Source organism: Saccopteryx bilineata, chromosome 4 (assembly GCF_036850765.1).
Source record: "Saccopteryx bilineata isolate mSacBil1 chromosome 4, mSacBil1_pri_phased_curated, whole genome shotgun sequence".
NCBI classification, from domain to species: Eukaryota; Metazoa; Chordata; class Mammalia; order Chiroptera; family Emballonuridae; genus Saccopteryx; species Saccopteryx bilineata.
Window position 1 is genome coordinate 286834660 of NC_089493.1, and position 22607 is coordinate 286857266.

General features: G+C 45.7%; 3 protein-coding genes across 11 annotated transcripts in view; 1 reads left to right on the forward strand and 2 right to left on the reverse strand.

Moving 5' to 3' along the window:
* LOC136334632 (zinc finger protein 75A-like) overlaps positions 1–4548 on the reverse strand; it is a 52273-nt gene extending 47725 nt beyond the window's left edge. The window contains exons 1-3 of one of the 4 annotated variants that reach the window (XR_010731197.1): positions 3912–4538; positions 2137–2651; positions 419–614 (exon numbers count right to left, since the gene is read on the reverse strand). Coding sequence is in view for 3 of the 4 variants with exons in the window: in XM_066275106.1 (XP_066131203.1) it covers positions 419–614; positions 2137–2547 (607 nt within the window). In the remaining variant the exon portion in view is untranslated. Of the gene's footprint in view, positions 1–418; positions 615–2136; positions 2652–3911 lie in introns of all 4 variants that reach the window. The other 3 variants (XM_066275106.1, XM_066275105.1, XM_066275104.1) reach the window with 3 other exon arrangements.
* Positions 4236–9952, forward strand: LOC136334638 (tigger transposable element-derived protein 1-like). Of its 4 annotated transcripts, none has more exons than XM_066275122.1 (2): positions 4236–4288; positions 6326–9952. In XM_066275122.1, exon 2 carries the CDS (start codon positions 6333–6335, stop codon positions 7542–7544), a length of 1212 nt encoding a protein of 403 aa, XP_066131219.1. In that variant the 5' UTR covers positions 4236–4288; positions 6326–6332; the 3' UTR covers positions 7545–9952. The 4 variants fall into 4 exon arrangements, with proteins under 4 accessions (XP_066131219.1, XP_066131218.1, XP_066131217.1 ...); XM_066275121.1 differs by lacking the exon at positions 4236–4288 and adding an exon at positions 4431–4555; XM_066275120.1 differs by lacking the exon at positions 4236–4288 and adding an exon at positions 4456–4576.
* Positions 9953–15181: 5229 nt separating this feature from the next.
* Positions 15182–22206, reverse strand: ZNF263 (zinc finger protein 263). Of its 3 annotated transcripts, XM_066275103.1 has the most exons (7): positions 21501–22206; positions 20465–20645; positions 19946–20016; positions 19529–19655; positions 17700–17816; positions 17144–17211; positions 16651–16817 (listed from the first exon to the last, which is right to left on the reverse strand). In XM_066275103.1, the coding sequence occupies exons 1-7, from the start codon at positions 21885–21887 to the stop codon at positions 16791–16793; spliced, it is 978 nt and encodes a 325-aa protein (XP_066131200.1). In that variant the 5' UTR covers positions 21888–22206; the 3' UTR covers positions 16651–16790. The 3 variants fall into 3 exon arrangements, with proteins under 3 accessions (XP_066131198.1, XP_066131199.1, XP_066131200.1); XM_066275101.1 differs by having other exon boundaries at positions 15182–17211; XM_066275102.1 differs by lacking the exons at positions 19946–20016; positions 20465–20645 and having other exon boundaries at positions 15182–17211.
* Positions 22207–22607: the final 401 nt, after the last annotated feature.

The following is a 22607-nucleotide window of genomic DNA, read 5'->3' on the forward strand; positions in this document are numbered from 1 at the left end:
AATGGATTTGAAAATAAAATACAAACTCCAGTGTACAGTAGATATATTGTTTATTATTTATTATTCTTTCCTGGTACACAATTGTATTCACATACCAGCCGGTAGCCCATTTGTGATCCCAATTCCTTCTGTGCCTTGAGGATGAAGAAGCCTAAATCCTTTCTACTTTTCTAAGGAACAGAGTGTAATTACCACAGTTCTTTGGTTTGAATATTTCTGTACCTTAGCCAATCCCCACGTTTACCAGCTTGTCTATTCTAGGGGCTCCTGTGTGAGTGGGTGGGGGGGAGTATAATAATTGCTAACATGGCTATGTTTACACATCCACAAAGCTGGGCACCCAGAAAATGCTCACAATGTTCTGAAAAACATTACTATCACAGCTCCCAGCAGAAGAAATTATCATGAAGCTCCTTACCCCTCTCAGACACAGACTTGGTTTCTTTATGAGTATTCCTGCTCAGCTGTTGCTGTAGATCCTGATATGTTCTCCAAAATTCTTCATCCTGAGACCTGCCAACTGGCTGGGACTCTGTCGGCTTCAGTTTGAAGCCTGGGGCCTCTGCTGTTCCTCCCAAGAGCACCGCCTCCTTTCCCAGCACATGGACTGCAACCTAGAAATAATTCCCATTCTTGTTACCAAAGCTTACTTTAGGCTTAGGGGCTGGAGGTAGAGGGAGGAAAAAGCATAGAGTCCAGAATATGGGAAGTGTGTGAGGCACTAAAGGAAATGACAAAAGGCTTAAAGATAATGGGCCACAAATTTTCTACAAAGAACTATCCACAACCTGGGAAATTTAGGATAAAAGGAAAAAAAGATGTGGCTACTGACAGCCCTTCAACAGTGTCCACCACCCCCTCTGCATACAGCCTGGCTCAGATCACTAGCAGGGTTGTACAGGGCACCTGCTCTCGTGCTGCCTTAACAGTCTTTCTTGACTAAAATCCTACCTTAGTGGTTTCCTGTCTTTTAAGGAATTAAGGAATTTAAAGTTGTCCTATAGCCTGACTAGCTGGTGGCGCAGTGGATAAAGCATTGAATTGGGAAGCGGAGGACCCAGGTTCAAATACCCGAGGTTGCTGGCTTGAGTGCGGGTTCCCCAGCTTGAGTGTGGGGTTACTGGCTTGAGCATGGCATCAGAGACATGACCCCATGGTCACTGGCTTGAACCCAAAAGGTTGCTGGCTTAAGCAAGGGGTCACTCGCTCTGCTTTGACCCCCTCTACCCCAGTCAAGGCACATATGAGAAAGCAGTCAATGAACTAAGGTGCTGCAATAAACTGATGCTTCTCATCTCTATCCCTTCCTGTCTGTCCCTATCTGTCCCTCTCTCTGTCACAAAAAAAAAAAAAAAAAAAAAAATTGTCTCGTCAACCAAATTTTTTCCCAATGGCCAGGAAAGATTTTCAGAAAAGGGATAAAATGGAAAAGGGAAAGATTCTGGCTCCAACCTCCCTCCACATGATTCTAACACCAAACATATGCCCTACTCTGTATTCTACACAGTAGGCCTAAAGCCAGTTGATGAACTGCCCCCAACCCAAGGGCATCCCCTGCATCCCCAATCACCAGCAGACCCAATGACCAATCACTAAGAGAGGGCAGTGGAGGCTCTTGTCTATGGTACAAAGGACACTATCTCTCAGTGTCTTTCTTCTCATAGCCACTGTGTTGGTATTTCCAAATCTTTGTTTCCTTTTTTGTTTCTCCTCTTTCTTTCTCTGCAATCTTTCCTAGTTTTGGGGTTTTTTCTCAATCCTCTCCTCTCATCTCTACATGTTCTCCCTTTTTTAGATCTGCTCCTTCCTCTCCAACCCCTTATTGACCTGTTTCTTAAAACTTAAGATCCATCTTCTAGGCCAAACCTGACTAGGCTTTTACTCTCAATACATTACTGTCTCCAAAGAGGGAAATATGCAGTTCTCTTTCTAAGGCCAGAGAGTCTCTGCAACAATCTCCAAAACCCGTGAAATGACTATTGCTGGAGGTTTGTGATTTCAGGTCCTGCCTTAGCTGGCCTAAAGTAATAACAGATAATTGATTAAATCATCTCATTTCTAAATTAACTGCCCCCAAAACCCATATATCTACCTTTATCCTATTTCATTGTATGTATCAAGAATCTTTCTTCTCACCCCATTCCTCGTTTGACCAGATTCACTCTGCAAGTGATCTACCAAGGCCACAGCCTCCTCAGTGCTCTGTAGGTGGTGTTTCTTTATCTGCATCTTGGTGTCTCTGGGCAGAATAGTCAGGAACTGCTCTAGCACCAGCAGATCCAAGATTTCTTCTTTTGAATGTATGTCTGGCCTCAGCCATTGCTGGCATAATTTCTGAAGCTGGCTCACAGCCACACGGGGTCCAGTGGCTTCATGATAGTGGAAGTTCCGGAAGTGTTGGCGAGAGCTCTCAGGACTGAGACTGTCTGTTTGTGCAGTATATTTCTTACTCTGAGTGGAGCTCTGGTTCACAGGTTCCTTGGTTTCCCACAGAGCTCTGATCTGAGGGTTCAAATACTCAGCCACTTTCAGATCTACCAACATCATTCTGTCCCGAACAGTTGCTCCTGTGTTAGGCACACCACCAATACCACCTTTGACAACTGAGGCCCGGTCTGGTCTGGAATAAAATCAACAAAAGGATCTTCTTCCTAAGGCACCAAGGGCAGAAAAAAAGTGCAGGTCAACAAGAAAGTCACATGAACTTTACTAGGTGCTATTTATTATGAGAGAAAAATGAAAAGATCCTGCCTTGCCTTCTCTTTAAAATCAACTGCCAGGACCTTTGTTTCTCTCCTTTTCTTTGTATTATTCAGTTGACTACAGCACAACTTATTGAGGACAAATGTCAACTGATGACTTTGCCTTTAGAAGAAAATAAAAAAGCAGGGAAGGTTGGTGGGTGACAAAAATGGGCATCCACTGGCTCCAAACAGTTGGGGATTATCCAGAGAGTTCATTGATGTCCTTCCTATCGTATCTTCCCTGTGTCAAAAGAAGATTAGGAGAACATTCTAAGTTTCTCTTAAATTTTAATATATCACCCTAGTCTTCTGCTTTTAGTAAGACAGTACAGCTTTTATGACCTTCCAAACTCTTGTGATAATGGAAGCCTTCACTTCATGGAACATTTGAGACTCTCCTTTTCTTGTATGAATACTAGCAGGAGAGCTGAAGTGCTGAAACCAGAGAAGTAAAGTACTTAGGGAAAAAATAACCTTTCTTCTCAGAAAAAATCCCCCAACTAAATAACTAGATGCTCAATATTCTTCTTTGGTATTTCTTTGCAAGACGTATTAAGAGAACCACGCAGATTTGTACCTGTATTTTTTAATTTGTTTACTTAAACTAGGAAAAAACACAGCCGACCTTGCTTTACAAAATGTCCAAATATCAAGTCGTAAAGGGGAGAATGGCAGTTGGTGATGATTAAAGTGATCCTGCTGCTGACTACGTTTCAAGGGTCTTATAGACTTTTAGAACATCCTGAGCCTCTCCTCTCCCTCCCGAGGTGATGCAGCAGAACCAGCACTGAGATTCTGTCCAAGATGCTACCGTATTCACTAATGGCCGGCTCCTCGCTGCCCACCCCGGCTCAGGAGGACGGGGACTTTTGAATCACGTCAAAGTGATCTTTCTGATTCTGAACTGCGGTTCATCGGCGGTTAACATCAGCCCGCAAAGCAAACAAACACACCAGCAGAGGCGGGATCGTAGATGTTTCTGGAGGGCAGTCGGGCTTCGCCGGGGCCCGGAGCTATCTGCGCCGAGGGCAGAAAGAGGGGCCTCCAGAGCCCGACGGCCGGCCTCGCCCGAGACAGTGTGGCCGCAGGCTCTAGCCGTCCAGCCACGAGAAATGGCCTCCAAACACCTTGCAGCAGCCCCAAGCAGCAGCCGAAGGGCTTCGTTACCTCGGACAGCTGGGCTTCGTGGAGGCCGCTCCGTCGTCCTCCGGCTTCAACGCCAGACGCCACACTTCGGACCGCGGATCAAGCGCCGTAGACCTCGGCTTCTCCACTCTGGCGGGTCCAGAGAGCCGGGACCCCGCACGGATTCTAGAGCGCAGGCCCCACTAACGCACCGGACAGACACTCCAGCCACCTGTTGCCTCTCCTACGCAGCGCTCTGAAACCCGCGCTCCCACCGGAAGCGGACCTGGAGCACTTCCGGGCTGGCTCGGCAGCCCGGCAGCGTCGGCGAGCCCCGCGGCTTCCGGCTTCGCGAAAGGCGCCAGCCTGGTGCCGGGTTCAGCTCTGGCACCCAGAAGAGTTAATACTACAGCCTACAGGTCGTGGAGTCTTGAAGGGCCTTGCGCGTGGCTGGGCTCGTGGGTGTCACCGTCTCGCAGTCTGGCTCTGTGAGACATTACGAGTGTCCCGTGCTTCCTGCGTCGCCTTCCGGCGGCTGGGTAATCGGAAGTCCCGCGGGAAAGGAGCGCGGCCCGCTGCACTTGCAGGGGCTCTGGCGTTCCCCGCCCAGCCGGTGGTGCCCGAGCTGTCGTGTGCCCAGCTCTTCAAGGAGGCCTTTTTGACCCTGGATCAACGGCCCTGAGGGGGTTTGTACCCTGTTTTAGGCTGTGCGTTTCTATTTTTTCATGTGAAGTATGTGAAATAGGTTACGTTTATAGTTCTCCGTGACACAAATTTAGAGCTGAGAAGTGACTTGCCAGGGTCGCATAACTTGCCATTTGCAGCCCTTAGACTGGAATTTACGTCCCGTTTTCCTTTTTTACTACTGCGTGCTTTCTGTAGAATGCTTTCATTTCATCTTGTATTTCCTGCAGTGTCTGCTTGAATTACCTGGGTAAGATGGGCATTCCACGTATATTCACTGAATCATATTTAGAGGAATCTGAGTATTTCAGTTTGTGTTCTAATTGCTAGTATTTTCATAGTGTCAGCCTCTACCAGCAGAGGAATTATTAAGTCTACTAGGTGTAGCCAGTGTTAGAGTTGATATAACAATGCTTTTGAATCAAGGAATCTCAGAGGGACTTTCATGAATATGAGTAACATAAGGAGGAAAAGGGACATAAGCTGAATGCTGCAGAAATTTCAAGGAAATGGAAGTTGATGTTTGGTTGTGGAAAATTATGAAAGACTTGAGGGGTTTGCTAGCAGCAGGGAATGGGGGGGCAGAGCAGCAATTTTCAGTGTGCCACAGAATTTTTAAAAGATGCAATACCTGACTATTTAGTCAGGAGCACTGACTTTTCCCTTAGATTGTCAAATTTTTTTAAAAAGGACAACAGCCAACACAATAGCTATCCGTGTGAATGGATCAGAATTACACCTATTGTTTTTGTCAGTTTGGCAAAAGGTATAATATATATTTGGTGTGCTGATTTTTAGTAATTAGTTTATGTATACCATAAGATGAAAAAAATGGAAAGTCACTGGAGTAAGATAAAAACATAGCCTTGAGAAGCTGGAAGGATTAGTGTTTAAAATTTTTTTTTCCAATTCAGTAAGGCTTTTTCCCGTTTATACTCCTGTTGGTTGTTTGAAACCAAATTCAGTATGAATAAGAGAGGGAAATATACAACACTGAATTTGGAGGAGAAAATGAAGGTTCTAAGGACTGAAGCTGGACGATCTTTTAAAAGTGTAGTGGATGAATTTGGAATCAGTAAATCAACATTTAATGACAGTAAAAAGAATAAGAAATTGATTTGGGGCTTTGTAATGAGGCAGGACATGCCATTAGTAGGAGCTGAGAAGAGAAAGAGGACAACTGCAGCCAAGTATGGTGATGTGGATGATGCACTCTCCGTGAGGTATCCACAGAAGTGCTCTGCTGGAGTCCCTTAGGGGTGTGGACCTGCAGGCTGCTGCAGAGAGATTCGCAGTGTTTTGGGCAAGCAGACTTCAAAGCTAGTACAGCAATGCCTCAGTTTTCGTTGACCTCCGTTATCATCAGTTTTGGTTATCATTGATTTTTCCTCAAAAATTTTGTCTCCGTTTTCTTTGGTTGCATGGGATTCGTTGGCGTACCCATGTGACCTTGCTAATTTTCCGAAAACAAAGGGCGACCCTGGGTTCTGCTCAGTGTGGTGTATTTCTCATTGCGTAAGCATCACCCCGCGCATCTAGCCAAACAATTCCATTGCTTTCCAGTGTTTTTGTGCTTTTTTATTGGTTGCGAGTGCTAATACTACAATTACATGTAAGTGATTACTGTGTATACAGTATTCGTTGTAATGTGTTTATTTTGCATTTTTCAGTTTCAAAATGTATGTAACACAACGTAAGATAAAATCACATGTGCAATCTCATTGTCCCTGTTAAGTGTTTCCCTTTCTAATAAGTTAATCCTTTCCTTTTAGCTCCATCATGGGACCAAAGAAAGTTTCCAGAGCCAGCAGCCCTTCGAAGAAGAAGGCTAGGAACACGATCGAGTTGAAGAAGGAAATCATTGAAAAATACGAGAGCGGCTTCAAGATTGCTGAAATTGGCCGCATGTACGGGAAGTCACCATCCACGATAAGTTCTATTGTGGCGAAAAAGGAAGCAATAAAGAAGGCTAATGTAGCAAAAGGTGTGAATGTGCTAACGAAACAGAGATCACAAACAATTGAAGATGTTGAACAGTTATTATTAATCTGGATCAATCAAAAACAGTTAGATGGTGATTCTATTTCGGAGGCCATCATATGTGAAAAGGCCAGACTATTGTATGCCGATCTCATTAAGAAAATGCCTGGGACGAGTGCTAGCGTACTTAGTGATTTTAAGGCCAGCAGAGGCTGGTTCGAAAAATTTAAGAGGCGCACTGGCATACACAGTGTTACTAGGTACAGCATAGGTGCAAGTTCGGACAACTCTGGGGCTGAAAAATTTGTGTCTGAATTCAAAGATTACGTAGAAGCTAAAGGATTCATCCCCCAACAAGTTTTCAACTGTGATGAAACTGGCCTCTTTTGGAAGAAAATGCCAAAAAGGACGTTCATTACGCAGGAGGCCTGGAAGAAATTATGGCCAGGATGTGTGCATGAGAGAGATTTTGAAGGGTTTGAGCCTCCCCCTGATGACCCTACACATGTGGTGCAGTCCTTTGTTGATTTGGGGAAGTCAGTGGGTTTGGAGGTGAGTGGTGAGGATGTGGAAGAGTTGGTGGATGACCGCAGTGAAGAAAAACTCACCACTGAAGAGCTGCAAGACCTTCACTTAGAACTGCACCAGACAGCAGATGAAGAAGTTGCTTCAGATGAGGAAGAAGAGACAGGGGAGAATGTGCCTTCTTCAGAGATTAAGGACATCATCTCCATGTGGAGTAAAGTACAGAGGTTTGTGGAGAAAAATCACCCGGATAAAGCTGTGGCAGGCTGTGTCTGCAACTTGTTTAATGATAATGTCTTGCCCCATTTTAGGCAAATCTTAAAGAGGCGGCAGAAACAGACCTCTTTGGACAGTTTTCTTGTGCGACATGGGTCCACTGACTCTGAAGCTGGTCCTAGTGCCAAAAGACCAAGAAGGGAAGTGACCCCAGATAGTTACTTGATACCTAAGGTCCTTATGGAGGGGCATTCCCCTTCCAAACAATAACATCTGCACCTCTCTCTCCCCCCCTCGCCATCTTCCATACGCCAAGAAGAGTCTTTAGAAATGCAATGTTAAATGTTCATTTATTCTTTACATTAGTCTTTTATATTTATTTTATATTAATTTCTTATTTTTTTAATATTAAACACTACATTTATTCTCTATAAAATGTGTTTTTGGTATGTATTTTGGAGTGTCTAGAACAAATTAATTGGATTTACATTGATTCATATGGAAATAACTGCCTTGGTTTTCATTGGTTTCGGATTTCGCCAATTGTTTTTGGACAGATTATCAACGAAAACCGAGGCATCACTGTACTGGTTGGCTTTTTAGATTCAAAACAGGCACGCAATGGGGAACCAAAAAGTATGTGCCGAACAAGCCCTAAGTTCACTATTGTTGAGCTATTTCGACAAAACCTGTTCATCCTTATCAAAGAGAAGAAACTTTGTCTAGCTTAACTCTACAGTGGGGATGAGACTGACCTCTTTTGGAAATCAGTGCCGGAAAACACTGAGGCAAGTAGAAAAGATATCTGCTTGCCTGAAAGGAAAATAAAGAATGGAATGGTTATCTGCTCTTTTATGTGCAAATGCTGATGGAACTCTAAAGTTAAAGTCTATCATTATTGGAAAATCAAAGGTACCCAAAAGTGTGAAAGAGGACACCAAGTACATTACCTGTTATATATAAACCTAGTAAAGGTGTTTAGTTCACCAGAGAATTGTTTTCAGAATGGTTCTTTCAAAATATTGTTCCTGAGGGTAAGGCATTTTAACTTAATGTTCTAAGAGCCCATGAAAAGGGTGGGCTGTTATTTCTGGACAATTCTCCAGTTTACCCTTCTGCTGAATCACCAACTAGTGAGAATGGTCGAATAAAATGAATATTCTTTCCCCACAACACTTCAACCTTGACTCAATCAATGAATCAAGGTGTGATCTTAAGCTGCAAATGACTTTATAGGTGGAAGCAATTTGAAGAGAGTCTTGTAATTTTTGAAAAAAGTGACGATAAGCAAGGTAAAGGAGAAAAAGGAGTTCCCACGATTAAAATCTACAACATAGAAAGTGCAGTTTTTAATTGGGTAAAGAGTTGGGATGAAGTAAAAACAAATAGCCATAGCAAATGCATGGGAAAATCTTTACAAAAAGGAACCTGAATATGATCTTCAGGGATTAGAAGATGGGGATTATAGAGAAAGTCCTAAGAACTCTGTGAAGCTGGAAACCAAGCTGGATGGTGATAAGGTGTGGGTCAATGGGGACAATGAACAAAAGGGTATTCCCCCTCCTCCAAATAAAAATGTGGGATTACAAAGGAATTTGTTCAAAAAGAAGCTCAAGTGCAGACTGCCAAATTTAAATTACTGGCTTAAGAAAGAGTTTGGATTTCTTTCTTTTTTTTTTTTTTTTTTTTTTTGTATTTTTCTGAAGTGAGAAGCAGGGAGGCAGACAGACTCCTGCATTCGCCCTGCTGGGATCCACCCGGCATGCCACCAGGGGGCGATGCTCTGCCCATCTGGGGCATTGCTCAGTTGCAACCAGAGCCATTCTAAGAGCCTGAGGCGGAGGTCACAGAGCCATCCTCAGTACCCAGGCCAACTTTGCTCCAATGGAGCTTTGGCTGCGGGAGGGGAAGAGGGAGATAGAGAGAAAGGAGAGGGGGAAGAGTAGAGAAGCAGATGGGTGCTTCTCCTGTGTGCCCTGGCTGGGAATCGAATCTGGGACCTCCACACACTGGGCCTATGCTCTACTGCCAGCCAGCCAGGGCCTGGACTACCTTCTTGACTTTGTTGATGCCACACCTGAGTTTCAAAGGTTTCACTTCACATCGAAAGAGCTACAACGAGAAATAATCAAGAAACACTTCCAAAGTAGTCCATGCTAACATTGCTAGCTTTTTACAATGTAGGCATCATAATAACAGAGATTCTTGCCTGACCAGGCAGTGGCGCAGTGGACGGAGCGGCGGACTGGGATGAGGAAGACCCAGGTTCGAGACCCCGAGGTTGCCAGTTTGAGCGCGGGCTCATCTGGCTTGAGCAAAAAGCTCGCCAGCTTGGATCCAAGGTTGCTGGCTCCAGCAAGGGGTTATTCAGTCTGCTGAAGGCCCACGGTCAAGGCACATATGAGAAAGCAATCAATGAACAACTAAGGTGTCGCAATGCACAACGAAAAACTAATGATCGATACTTCTCATCTCTCCGTTCCTGTCTGTCTGTCCCTGTCTATTACTCACTCTGAATGTCTCTGTAAAAAAAATAAAAATAACAGATTCTTTCAGTATGCTTTCAACTTCTGGTTCTAGTAATTAGATTTCGTACTTAAAGATTTCTGCAGTTATATGACAATATATGATGTAGAACTGTTGTGAATTGTCAGTTTTTATCAAATGACCTCATTTTGTTTAACAATACCCATTTATATAGTTTATAAAATACACAATTTGAAAATAATAGATGTATGTTTCTTTAATGTATAAATATATATTAATCTATATCTTTCCTATTTTAGATAAGGAACTGAATAATGAGGAATTATTATCCCAGATTATCTAAGAATGGATGTGGGAAAATCATTAAATTCTACCTTGATGTATTCACAACATATAACAAAGCTATATTTTGACTAGTTCTAGTTACCTTTAGGATAAGGATAGATTCACTTTTCAATTTAATAATATGACATGCTCTGCTTTTTAAAATCTGTTACCGCTTATTGAGGGTTGTTTTTCTTATTATGAAACTAATATGGAATAAAAAAAGATAGAAAGCACTCACTCACTTGACCAATGATAGTCTCTCTTAACACTGGTAATAGCTCGTGTATTTTTAAAATAGGCAGATTACATTGCAAATACAATTTTATATCTTATTATCTTAATATTTTAGGCTTTGGTGTTAATAAGTTAGCATTTGTTGAGACACTTTCCAAACCTGGGGTAGAAGAGCTTGTGGAAGAAGTTGAAGGGGATGTCAGATGAGCATACTGAACAGCTCTAATTCCTTTTGAGTCATTGCATCAAATATCTTTCCCCCACGCCCAATGGTAATCCCAGAATAAAGGGCTGGCAGACACATTGTCACCGGAGAAAGCCCAAGTCCAAGGGGGCTTCTCCCTCCTTGGTTCTTATGTTCTTGACAATGAATTTAGGCGAGAGAGAGTACAGCATTTAAACAAAGCAAGCAGTTTATTTAGCAAAGGCACAAGCAGGCAACTTAGATTGTCTCAGTGCCCCGCCTGTTGGGGTCGTAGAGTTATATACTTAGTTTGAAGGCTTTGTTTCCCCGTTATCTGGTTTAACATACAGGCTTTCCAGGTTCCCCTTCTTTGATAGTGGGACCAACATACAGTGTTTCAAGGCCATCTGGTGATTTTGTTTTCGCAGACCTTAAGACTGCTTGCTGACTGTCTCCTTTAGTGGTTGAGATAAACCGCCCTTATTTCTCCCCTTCCCTTTTCCTGCCCTGGTAACTATCTTATCTAACAACACCCTTTTCAAAAGTATCCATTTTTTCTGGAAACCTCACATTACCATTCTATGCTAGCATGCACAGTGTTAGGCATTTAGACATTAATTACAAAGAAAACAGGAACAAACCACTGCTGGATGTGTAAGAGCTGAGTATGGAGAGGGCTTTGAGAGTGCTTGGATAGCAGGGGAAGTACCGGAAAAGGTCAGGAGTGGTTTCTGAGTTGGGTTTTAGAGTTTAGTGGGGGAGGAGAAGGAGAGTAAGGGCAAAATGGGAGCTTGAGTCCAGACTCTGGTGTGAGTGTATCTCCTAGGGAAGCTACAAGGTCCCTGGATGTTTGCTGTAGGAGCAGCTGGCAGAAAAACAGCATGGCCAACATTTCAGTGCCCTTGGGGGTCATCTTGAAATTTTAGACTTGGGTCTGGGGCTACAGAGAGTTCTGTCAGTTTCACCTTCTGAATATGGCTTGTCTTCATTTCTCCCGCCTCACTGTTTGTGTCCAGGTCCAGGCTGCCATCAGTTCCTGCCTTGGCGACTGCGCCTGTCTCTTTAGTGTCCCTGCCCTCCTTTCTTGTCCTCTCCCCATCCTTTCCCCACCCTATAGTCATGCAGCGCAAACTAAAGCAAAAAACAAGCAGGGGCCTCTCCTGCTTAAGATCCCTCATGGACTTCCCATTGCATTCAAATACCCACCCCTGGAGGGCAGGTGCAGGGCGGCCTTTCCCTAGCGGTGAGAGGCCCCTTTCCGGGTGTCCATCATCCCCACCTAGCTTTGCGCTCACCACCTGCTGCTACACCAAGAGCCAGCCAAGACGACCAGCCCTGCTGTCGGCTCTGGGTTGGTGCTCGCGCATCTGAGGGAGGGGGACACCAGAGAGCTCGCGCCACCAGTATCCGCTCGAGTATGGAGGAAATCCTACAGCCGAGGGCGGCAGGGCTGGAGGGGGGGCACCCGGCACGACTGGAGCTTCAGCCAGCGGGTCAGACTGCCAGGAGAGGGTCCGTTGGCCAAGGGAAGGGAATAGCCCGTTGCAGCTATAAAAGCGCCTGCCAGAGGACCACAGCGGGTGGGGCGAGGCCGCAGGGGCCGCAGGTGTGAACGCAAGCAACAATCAAGCCTCAGGCAGAGGGTAAGGTTTGTACGGGGCGGCAGCCAGCGTATGCCCCATCAGCCTTTGTCTTCCTCCGTGGGGCAGGCAGGGGGTTCTAGGGAAGTGGTACCCCGCCCCAATGCCCGCGAAGGCTAAGCTGCAGGAGTCATACATTCGTTTGCTTTGCCCCAGTTTGAGGAAGGGAAAGGACCGGTCTGGTTCTGGAAACCATCCTGAAGACTAGAGCTCCCCCCAGAAACCTGGGGACCTCACTCTTGTCCCAGTGGCTGGGGCAGGATTCCTGAGTGTAAGCTGGACTCCCTCGCAGGAGAGTGGGAATTCCCTGAAGGGCAGCTTCACCTTAGGAGTGGGGAACCACAGCCAGGTTCTCGAGTGTTCCCCTGCCTTGAGGGGATGTGGGACTTGAGAGGCAAACACCAGTTCCTGTCTAAAACATACCCCAGCATTTCTGAAATTAAGTATTTTACTGTCTCCCTGAAGCAAGTTTAGATCCTGGTGAGTCACCAGTTTTGATTGGTAACTTCTGGAACATTAAAGGTATCTTAATGAATTGGGGACATTAACTGGAAGATCTGTCAGAAATTTTCTCATGGCCTGAGCCACTTCTCATCAACCATTCTGTCTTGTTGAATTTACCTAGTCCTAGACCTAGAGCATTCTCCCTGCCTCCTAAGTCCGGCGACTTAGACCCTTTAATAAAAAATATTCGATGAGAAGGAATTATCCATCTCCTTTTTAAGAATGGAAACTAAGTTTTAATCAAAGTGCTTGCAAGCTAGATTAAAGGCTAAAGGAAAATGTTTCTAATAAATGTATTTCTAATTTATCTTGCTATTCTTGAGCTCCTGATATCCAACTAAGTTAGGAAGTCTCCCAGTGCTAATAAATTCACTAGTTGGTTTCCTGTAGCATATATTAAGATTTTTTACATGACTTGTTTTAAATGCTTGGGAGACATTTATATTCAATAAAAAGTACAAGTTGAAAGCTAGTGGTAGTGATCTTGCCTATTCCAAAATTGTATCAGTTGATAATTCAATGATTATCAATAACAAATATATTAGGATGTTGAGACCCATATATTCTTTCATTCTACAGTAAAAACTCTTTAAATGACTTGAGTTTTTCTGGAAAAAAAAATTAATGCTTAAATAACATTTCTCTGGCACTACAGGCTTTGTCCTCATTGCTCTGCCAGGTGTTTTCACACTGCTTAAATGTTACTGGATTCTCCACCCAGGAGCCTTGCTGCTGGTCTCCTGCACTACATTTGTTACCAGGATGTGTGGCTATTGCTCAGGGTCAGACCACATCTACCAGGTCTCCTTTGTACCCATTTAAAGTTAGGGACAGGTTTTTATTATGTTGTTTTCCCTGTGACATAAAAGCCAGTTGGAATCTGTCCTGGTTTCTTCTGCAAGAGGACTAGCAGATGAAAAGTATTGTCAACAGTATGGGTGTAATGTAGAAATATGAATGTAAAAAGCACATACTTGGCCATCTCTTGTGGTGACCTCATGGGACCCTGCACGAAGGGCCTCTGACCTGTTCTTTGAAATTTGACTACAAGGGAAGACCTTATCAGTCCTGCCTGTGAGTATCAGACTGTTTCCTAGAGTTCTGCCAGTGTGGTCTTAAACTGATCTCAGTACCAGGTAGCTCAGAAAATACTCTAGTCTTGCAAACATCATCTGCCCACAGATGGCACAAATAGGTGAGTGCTTTCTAAGTATCCAGCACTACGGTAAATGTTTTACATGAAATAATTTGTGACATCTCGTTATAACAAGGCTGAGAATAGCTATGCATCTGAAATTTATCAGAAAGGGAGCTACACTGGGGATGGAGTAAAGGCTCTATTTAGTGCCAAAAGCAACTACCTGGCGGTTCTTGTTTCTTTAAGTCTCAAACTGCAATGCTGCAAGTAGAAGCAACACCAGCTGGACACATAAGATCTATATGGGTGATATTATTGGGAGGAGGACGAATCTGAAGGAGGGAGAGTGAAGGGTGAGGGGCACTTTCCATTCTTGTAAGATTTACAATGCACACAGGATGCCATCTTAACCAAAGAGAATGCTTAGAAACAACTTGTCACCACCCCACCCATCTCATGGCATGAGCAGCCACATATCCCTGTCCCACTCCTACCACTGTGGATACTATATTAATCTCTCTCAAATCCTCAACGCCCCAACCCCTGTACTACCATTGCCTAATAATGCTTTCCCCTAATAATTTTGGTCTCCCATATATCTTCCCTCCACTAGTGGGCAAAAACTCAGTTATACTAGGACCATCTTTTTCTGGGAATCGTTTGTTTTTTACAGAGACAAAGAGAGTCAGAGAGAGGGATAGACAGGGACAGATAGGAACAGAGAGATGAGAAGCATCAATCAATAGTTTTTCGTTGCACATTGCGACACCTTAGTTGTTCATTGATTACTTTCTCATATGTGCCTTGACTGCGGGCCTTTAGCAGACCGAGTAGCCCCTTGCTTGAGCCAGCGATCTTGGGTCCAAGCTGGTGAGCTTTTGCTCAAACCAGATGAACCCACGCTCAAGCCGGCAACCTCGGGGTCTCGAACCTGGATCCTTGGCATCCCAGTCCAATGCTCTATATACTGCACCACCGTCTGGTCAGGCTCCTGGGAATTATTTTTAAGACCAAAATATTCTGTCTCTGAATAGCCAAATCTTCTTTCAGTTACTCCCCAAGAAAAAAAATTCTAAACAAACAAAGACATTTTTACTGTTGCACACTACAGAAGGAAAGAAAACCTCAAGAGACAATTATGATACCACCCCAAGCAGCCACTGGGCTTGACCCTGTTATCACATAGCAGTCCCAGTCGGGAGCTAGGGAGGGCCACACCCTTCCTCAGCCTGTCTGCTGCCAGCTTTGTAGGACCCTTCATGATCAACCCAGCAAAACCACAAAGAGAAAGCAAGTCCTTCAAGCAAAGCAGATGGGAGACTGATCAACACTGGATGGAGCCCAGGACAAAGGCCCTCAATGAAGAGTCTCACACACCTTCATGTTTCCTGAAGATATTTATTACCATCCAAACATATTTCCAACAAGGAAGGGCATGATTCCGATTTCCCCCCAAGATTCACGTTTTCAAAGTTTCCTAGGAAGGCCATCTTACATGGACCCTCTGAAATCTCCAGAGCTCCGTTTATCTTTCTCTGACGGAGGTGGGGGAAGTCTTGATCTGTGCAAAAGGTAGACAACTCAGACTCCAGTGCCCTCCACCAATTCCTGGGCTGACCTGCAAATTTCTTATTACTACTTCCCTTAAGTTTCTGGGGTGACATTGGCATGTATGGCCTGCCAAAAGGCCCTCCTGTCAGACCATGGAGGGGCAATGTAGCTTCTCTGACAGGGTCTTTGGAAGAGTTGCAACGCACCACCAGTCTTCCCTTGCCCTCATGCTGGTTTCCCAGGAGACTGAGCCCCTCTTTTTTGGTTTCAAGGGCCTCAGGAGCTCAAATGCTCCTGCTGAATGTCGCTAAGTGAGGAAACGGTAAGAAAAAGTCATATGGATTCCCAAAGTTGCTGGGAAAGACACCACACAGTAAGGCATCCAAAATCACAACCTGGCTAAATACGATGGGGCAGGTGCACCGTGAGCCAAGGTCGACTTCAGACTTCTGCCCTGAGCAGGTCGGCTCAAAGACTTGTCACCCTCACTAGCTCAGACAGAATCCTTTTAGTTTTATGCTAATCCTTTGCTGCCTCTGCACCTCCCTCACCATAACCCCACACACCCCAGTACCTGTTACTCTTTATAGTAATTACCTTAAAAACAGATGATTTGGTCATAAGGGCAAGAAATACCAGCACTCAACAACAGGACCCTCTGAATATGCCACTTTATCTGGGGCAAAATGAAGTACCATTGTTTCTATCCCGTGTGAGTTCTCTGATGACTAATTAGGCGTGAACTCCGAGAAAAGCTTTCTCCACATTCAGAACATTTATAGGGTCTCTCTCCGGTATGGGTTCTCAGATGACGAATCCGATTGGAGCTGTGAGAGAAACTGTCTCCACACTCGTGACAAGTATAGGGTTTCTCTCCCGTGTGAATTCTCTGGTGCCTGATTAAGTTGGATCTATGAGAAAAGTTTTCTCCACAAAGAGTACATTTGTATGGTTTCTCTCCTGTGTGCGTTCTCTGATGTCTGGTGAGGTGCATGCCCCGACGGAAGCTTTTCCCACAAGTCAAACATTCAAACACTTTCTTTTCTGCTTTGTGAATTCCATGATTTATAAGAAAGGGGCTGCTGTCACTCACTGCTTCCCCACACTCAGAGAAGAGGTAAAGCCTCTCTTTCTCGTGAGTTTTTTCATGTATAACCAAATGGGAACTGCGAGAGAAACTTTTCCCACACTCAGCACACTTATAGGGTCTCTCTCCTGTGTGAATTCTCTGGTGCCTAAGGAGGTTGGAACTGTGAGCAAAGATCTCCCCACACTCAGGGCACTTATAGGGCTTTTCACCAGTGTGTGTTCTCTGGTGTCTGTGGAGATTTGAGTTGCAAGAGAAACTTTTTCCACACACATTACATTGATAGGGCTTCTCACCTGTGTGGGTGCGCTGATGGCGAGTCAGGTGGGTATTCTGACTGAAGCTTTTCCCACATTCCAGGCACTTATGGGCCTCCTCTCCCAAGTGTGCTCTGTGTAGTGATAAAAAGTGTGGGCTCCCACCAAAGATTTCACTGCCCTCTACATCCATACACAGTCTTTCTGCTACATGTATTCGTTGGTGTCTAATTAGGTTCGAGTTGTTAGAAAAATTTTTGCCACACAACGGACATAAATGGAGCTTCTTCGGCTGCAGTTCCTTTGGTCGTCCCACTTCTCTGCAACTTGTGGTCCCCAATAGAGACTGTTCCATCCGATCCTCTGGGGGAGGCTCCCAATGCCCATCTGCCCTGTCCCTAGGCCGTCCCTGCTCAGGACTCCAGGGCACCTCCCCTCTGGCCTGGCCAGGCAGAAGTACCTGTAGATGGATGCTCTCAGAAGAAACAGACTGAGCACTTTCTTCCTGGCTCTCAAATTTCTCTTCCCCTGGTAGAATGAGAAAACAAATCTCTACATTATTTCTACCTTGGAGAAAAGAAAATCTCATCTGCCTGCTATTGCCAGTAAGTCGGAAGTTGAGAAAAGCTAGTTCTATTTTAGTATCCTGTCTTCCCCATACAAAAGCACCCTAGAGGCGTCTGGATAAAAGGTGGGGCCTTTGCTCAGGAATCAGAGCTCAGTCTTTTTCTCTTGTAGGGGCCCCACCTCATTCTTCCAACAGAGCCTCTGGCTCTGCCCTTCAGAAATGGGTGGGATGGAGCAGGGTTGGGACTACGATGGGCAACTGAATGCCTCCTCACATTCTGTACCTCCGGGTGCGTCACCTGCCTCACTAGGATGGAAGGGGGCGGGGGGACACAGGACACAATGTACCTCCCTGGTAGTAGCAATGGCCTAGCCCTACACCAAACCCTCATTTTTGCCTGACTCCCAACAAGGGGAAAGTAGCTGGGTAAGCTGTTCATCTTCCTTACCTGGAGCTAGGCTTCTAGGGCTCTGTCCCTCCTTACAGGTCTGGACACTGCAATCCCATGGTTTTCTTCCTTGTTCCACCTGGGTGCTCAGGGCCTCCGGATTGGGAACCTGAGACTCTGTTCACAACGAGAGAAATTGATTTCTATGTCACCACTTTCCTCCACCAGGCAGGGGAAACAAAGAGAGTCTTGTTCCCTGTCCTCAGTAGGTGGATTAAGAAGGTGCAATAAGTCTGACAGCAATTACTTAAAATACACACTAATCTCCTAGTGGTTACCTCTAGAGAAAGAAATTGGGGGACAATAGCTTTTATCTTTGCAATGAGAATATATACTTTTGTGATGAAAACAAATGAACATTGTTAGAGTGATCAGTTCCTTAAAGAATCAGCTTAATATTATAAAAGAGCCTTGATTCTTAATAGAAAATAGAACTTAGTTTGACTAGGCAACTCCAAAAGGAGAAAACATATCATGATGGATGATGAGAAAAGGACAAAGGCTCTGAAAGGACTCCGAGGTCAAAATCCAAGTGTCATTGCTATGCTATACCAAAAATAAAAACCTTATTCCAACGAATTCCAGCAAACAAGGACTTTAAACAGTTGAGTTCTGAGAACTTGTAAACTAAACTTTTCTTCCTATTTAGCACTCACTGGAAGAGCTGTGCTCAACTTCGGGCAGCAAAGCACAGCACAGTGATGGTAAACCTGGAGAAGGCCCAACGAAGGGAACCTGAGCCAGCGGTGACCCCTTTGCAGAAAGGGTGTAAGCGAGCCGACAGCTGTGCTCGTTATGAAAATCTGACATAGGAAAACAAAGTCCAGGGTGACTCTTCTGTGTGTGCGTCAGTGTCGGCACAATCACAATGGACACATTCCTCTCTTAGGTTGTTTTTATAGACTTCCCCCAACTTTTATTATGAGAATTTTCATACATAATATAGAAGTTGAAAGGAATTAAATACCTATACACTTTCCACCTAAAATACTGTTTTGGGTTGTATTTCATAGGCCTCATTTTTTAATTTAGAAATTAAACTTAATGAGGTCACATTAATCAGTAAGAACACATAGGTTTCAGGTAAACATCTCTACAGCATTTGAACTGCTGACTGCCTTGTGTTCTCATCACCCAAAGTCAGATCATTTGTATACTTGTCCTTCTTTTCTCCCCTCCCTACCCACTAGGCTTTTTTGGTTTTTGTTAACAAGCCTCATTTTAAATCTGCATAATAGGTCGACCCACAGATGCATCTTAATTTATGCTTAATTCATTTAGCTCCAGTTTTGGATATATACTATTTCCAAATGTCCTTAGGCCTTCCCCACTTCCTGAATTTTTAAGGGCTGGGAGAGAGCTGCTAGCCTGGAATGTTGATGACACTGTCCCTGAAATTTGTGTTTTTGCGGAAGGACCTAGAAATACTAATGAAGCTCAGAAAACACAAATGAGATCAGAAAAATAAGCACTGCAAAATTGCAAGGCATCAAGAAGTTACAGTTCCACAGCATCCTAGGACACTGAGTGTGTGTAATGTGGGGGAAAGGGCACAGGCACTGCAGTCACTGGATTTAATTTGTTCAGCCCTGGGAAGTCTATTATAGCTCAGACTCCCTGCTTTGGCTCTAGCAGCTGGGGCCTATAAGTGTGCCAAATGTACCACCTGGAAGATGTTTAACTGATCCTAGTTCAGGAGATTTAATTTAGACAAAGGGAGGTCTTTGGGAAAAACTGGGAACTTATGTCTGGGGGGTGAATGGCTAAGATACAGAAATGTGGTCAGAAATGAATGGCTTAGTCTTCATCCCTGGAAAAGAAGTCCTTACCCAGTGAGTCCACATTCTCATAACTCTCCTGCACCGTGTCCCTGGAGAGGGCCCTCTTACTAGGATCCTGATGCCCCCACTCCTCCTGGGAGATGTACATAGCCACGTCCTCTAAGCTCTCAGGCAACTGAAACAGCACAAGATCTCCTTTAGCCTCCGAGGCACCAAGAACAATTCAAGCAGAGTCATGGGTTAAAGGGGCAAAACCTGGGAGTGCCAAGGACACATTTCATGGGGAAGAAGGGTGCCAGGTCTAAGAGTAAGGTGAGGAGGAGGCATATAAAGAAGGCAGGGGAGATGCACTACTGGGAGAAAAAGGATCCTCTCCAAGAGGCAAAAGGACCCCACCTTCACAAGAGCAACACAGGGTGTGGGAGTGTGTGTACTAAGGGAAGACAATGGGAACTTCCACATCACCTGGGGCCCAGTCATCTTGTCTTCTGTGTTTCCTTCAGGAGGAAAGAGAGAAAGCCAGGGAGCAGATAATGCTGAAGGTGATAGAAATCATGATGAGAATGGCATTCCTACTTCGTGGCAACCCAAGGATTATTACAACACAGTATCCATTTCCCAATACCCAGTCTCTGCTCTGAGGATTGAACACTGAATAAAAGAAGGCAAGAAAGGGATAATAAAGCCATATCCAAAATGACACCCTAAATGCAGGGGAAGGAATACCAGTAGTCTGCAGTATTCAAGTTCTCAATCATTCATTTTCCTCTAAAGGTGTCTGTTCTGCATAAGAAGGGCTAACAAATCTCTCTCCCTCCTCCCACCTCCAGAAGAACCCAACCCCCAGTTCTAGGTCTTTCAGTCCACTCTGGGAACCCCTAAGGTCAGCAATCCCCTCTCCTTGGTATAGGTGTTCCATCCTACTGGTTTCAGAGGCAAACCCAAGCCCCTCTTCCCTCCCACCTACCCAAATAACTTCCTCACCCCTCTCCTTTACAGCCTGGGGGTCCCTTTTAGAGCTGGGCCCTAGCAGCTCCTGCAGCCTGGGGCCAGGGCTTCGCTCAGTCTCCATTGGCTCCAGCTTGAAGCTCGGTGACTCTCGTGCTGTTTCCAGGGACAAAGGCTCCTCCAAAAGCACTTCAGTTCCCCGCCCATGGTTTGTGACCTGGGGACCAACCCACATTACTCATCACAACAAGACCCCCCAGAAAGGGAAATTAGTACAGAATTCTGAGGGGCAAGCCTTTAACAGTGAACCGTGGTGATCCCTTTGGGTCCAGGAAAAGAGAAGGATGGTTTCCATCATAGGCTTTTCAGATCCCAGTGCGTGTGAGAAAGGGGGGAGGGGGGGTTGGGCGGGAGAAGAGTCCACTCCCAGAGCATACCTGCCCCACACAGCTCTTCTGGACACACCTGACTTCCTCCTGCACCTCAACCTTTTCTAGATGCTTTCATTCCTCACTACTGGGTAAGTTAAACTTGGGTGGCCCTGGTGGCACAAGTGCCCTCAGAGACTCGGTGCCAAACTGATTTTTTAAGTCCACAATCGACTCTCACCCAGCTCTGCATAGGAGACCAGCTTGCTGACCCAGATATAAAAATAGCTAATAGCTACTAAGCACTATATGTTGCTCTCCCTTTAACTCTCAAAACAACAGTAGAAAAGTATTTTATCAACTTAATTTTACCACTAACATATCCAAAAAGATTAAGCAGCTTGCACAAAGTCACAACACTAGTATAAAACAGTGACGATCTGAACTCTGCGAGCTGAGTCCAGGGCTCACATTAATGCAAACACTACTTTCATATGGAAACAGGGAACTCTTACTACTCTCCCTGTCCACGTAAATGAAATAATGTGGAAAATGAATGTTCCCCACTAAAATGCAAAAAGGTCTCTTACCTATTTAAGGTCTATTCAGGGAAACCAAGTTAAATTCGTACAGGGAATTGGGCCGGCACACTGTCCCAATCCTGGGGCCAAACAAACCGCAGATACAACAGCTCTTTTTCTCACCTGTTGCCTCAGTTTCCCAAGCTCTCGCTGCATATTTTCCACAAGGATCACAGCTTCCTCGCTGCTCTCTGGGTGCAGCTCCTGCACCCTGCTTTGGATCTCCTGGGGCAGGATGATTAGAAACTGCTCCAGCACCAGCAGCTCCAGAATCTGCTCCTTGGTGCGCAACTCTGGCCGCAGCCACCCATGGCAAAGCTCCTGGAGCCGACTGAGGGCTTCCCGGGGTCCAGCGGCCTCTTGGAAGCGGAACCGCCTGAAGCGCAGGTGGGAGGCCTCAGCGCTGGGCCCTGGGTCTGGCGGGAGCAGCTCCTGGCTCCAGGCGCAGTCCTCCTCCAACTTCACTATCAGGAGCCCTTCCGGATCCTGGGAGCCCGAGCCCGACGCCATCGTCAGGTCCTCGGAGTGCCTTACCCCGTAAAACAGCGGAGCCCGCCTGGAAAGGAGCGCCCCGGCCTCGCGCAGGGATGGCCGGCGTCAGCAGGAGCCCGAGGACCCTGGACTTCAAGTCCCGACCGAAGAGCAAGCTCCACCCAGACCTCAGCCGCCTCCGGCGCGTTGGCCTCAGTCGGTCCCGGGAGCCGCCGCACCTGCCCCTGCCCAGCCCTCCCTAGGGAAGGATCCGCGAGGCAAGCTTCGGCTTCGTCGCGGACTCACGCAGGACTTAGCGCTCCGTCCCACGCCGGAAGTTTCAGCGCGCGAGTTAGGCGTCCACAACCAACGGCGCCGGGTCGGCACCAATTTCCAAGTCACGTTCTCTGAACTAGAGCGGCCATTGGGTCAGATCTCGCTACGGATTCGCCGCCGGCCAATCAGAAATGAAGATTTATCTGCAGGGACGGAACAAGCGAGGGGCCAATTCGAGGCGAGAGGCGGGGCCACCCTGCTAGCCCCGGGTCCTCAGATGTGTCTGGGCTTGGCCGCGGGCTGGGACCGATCTATTAAGTCGATTTGTAAAAAGTGGTCCTGAAAGGAGTGCGACCGGAGGGCTGCCTGAGTCAGAATTCCCCGGAAATTTAATGATACAAAATCTCGAGCCAGGCGAGATCCAGTGCGTCATAATTCGGGGTGGGCTCGGAAATCTGAATTAACGTCCCCCTGCCTCAAGAA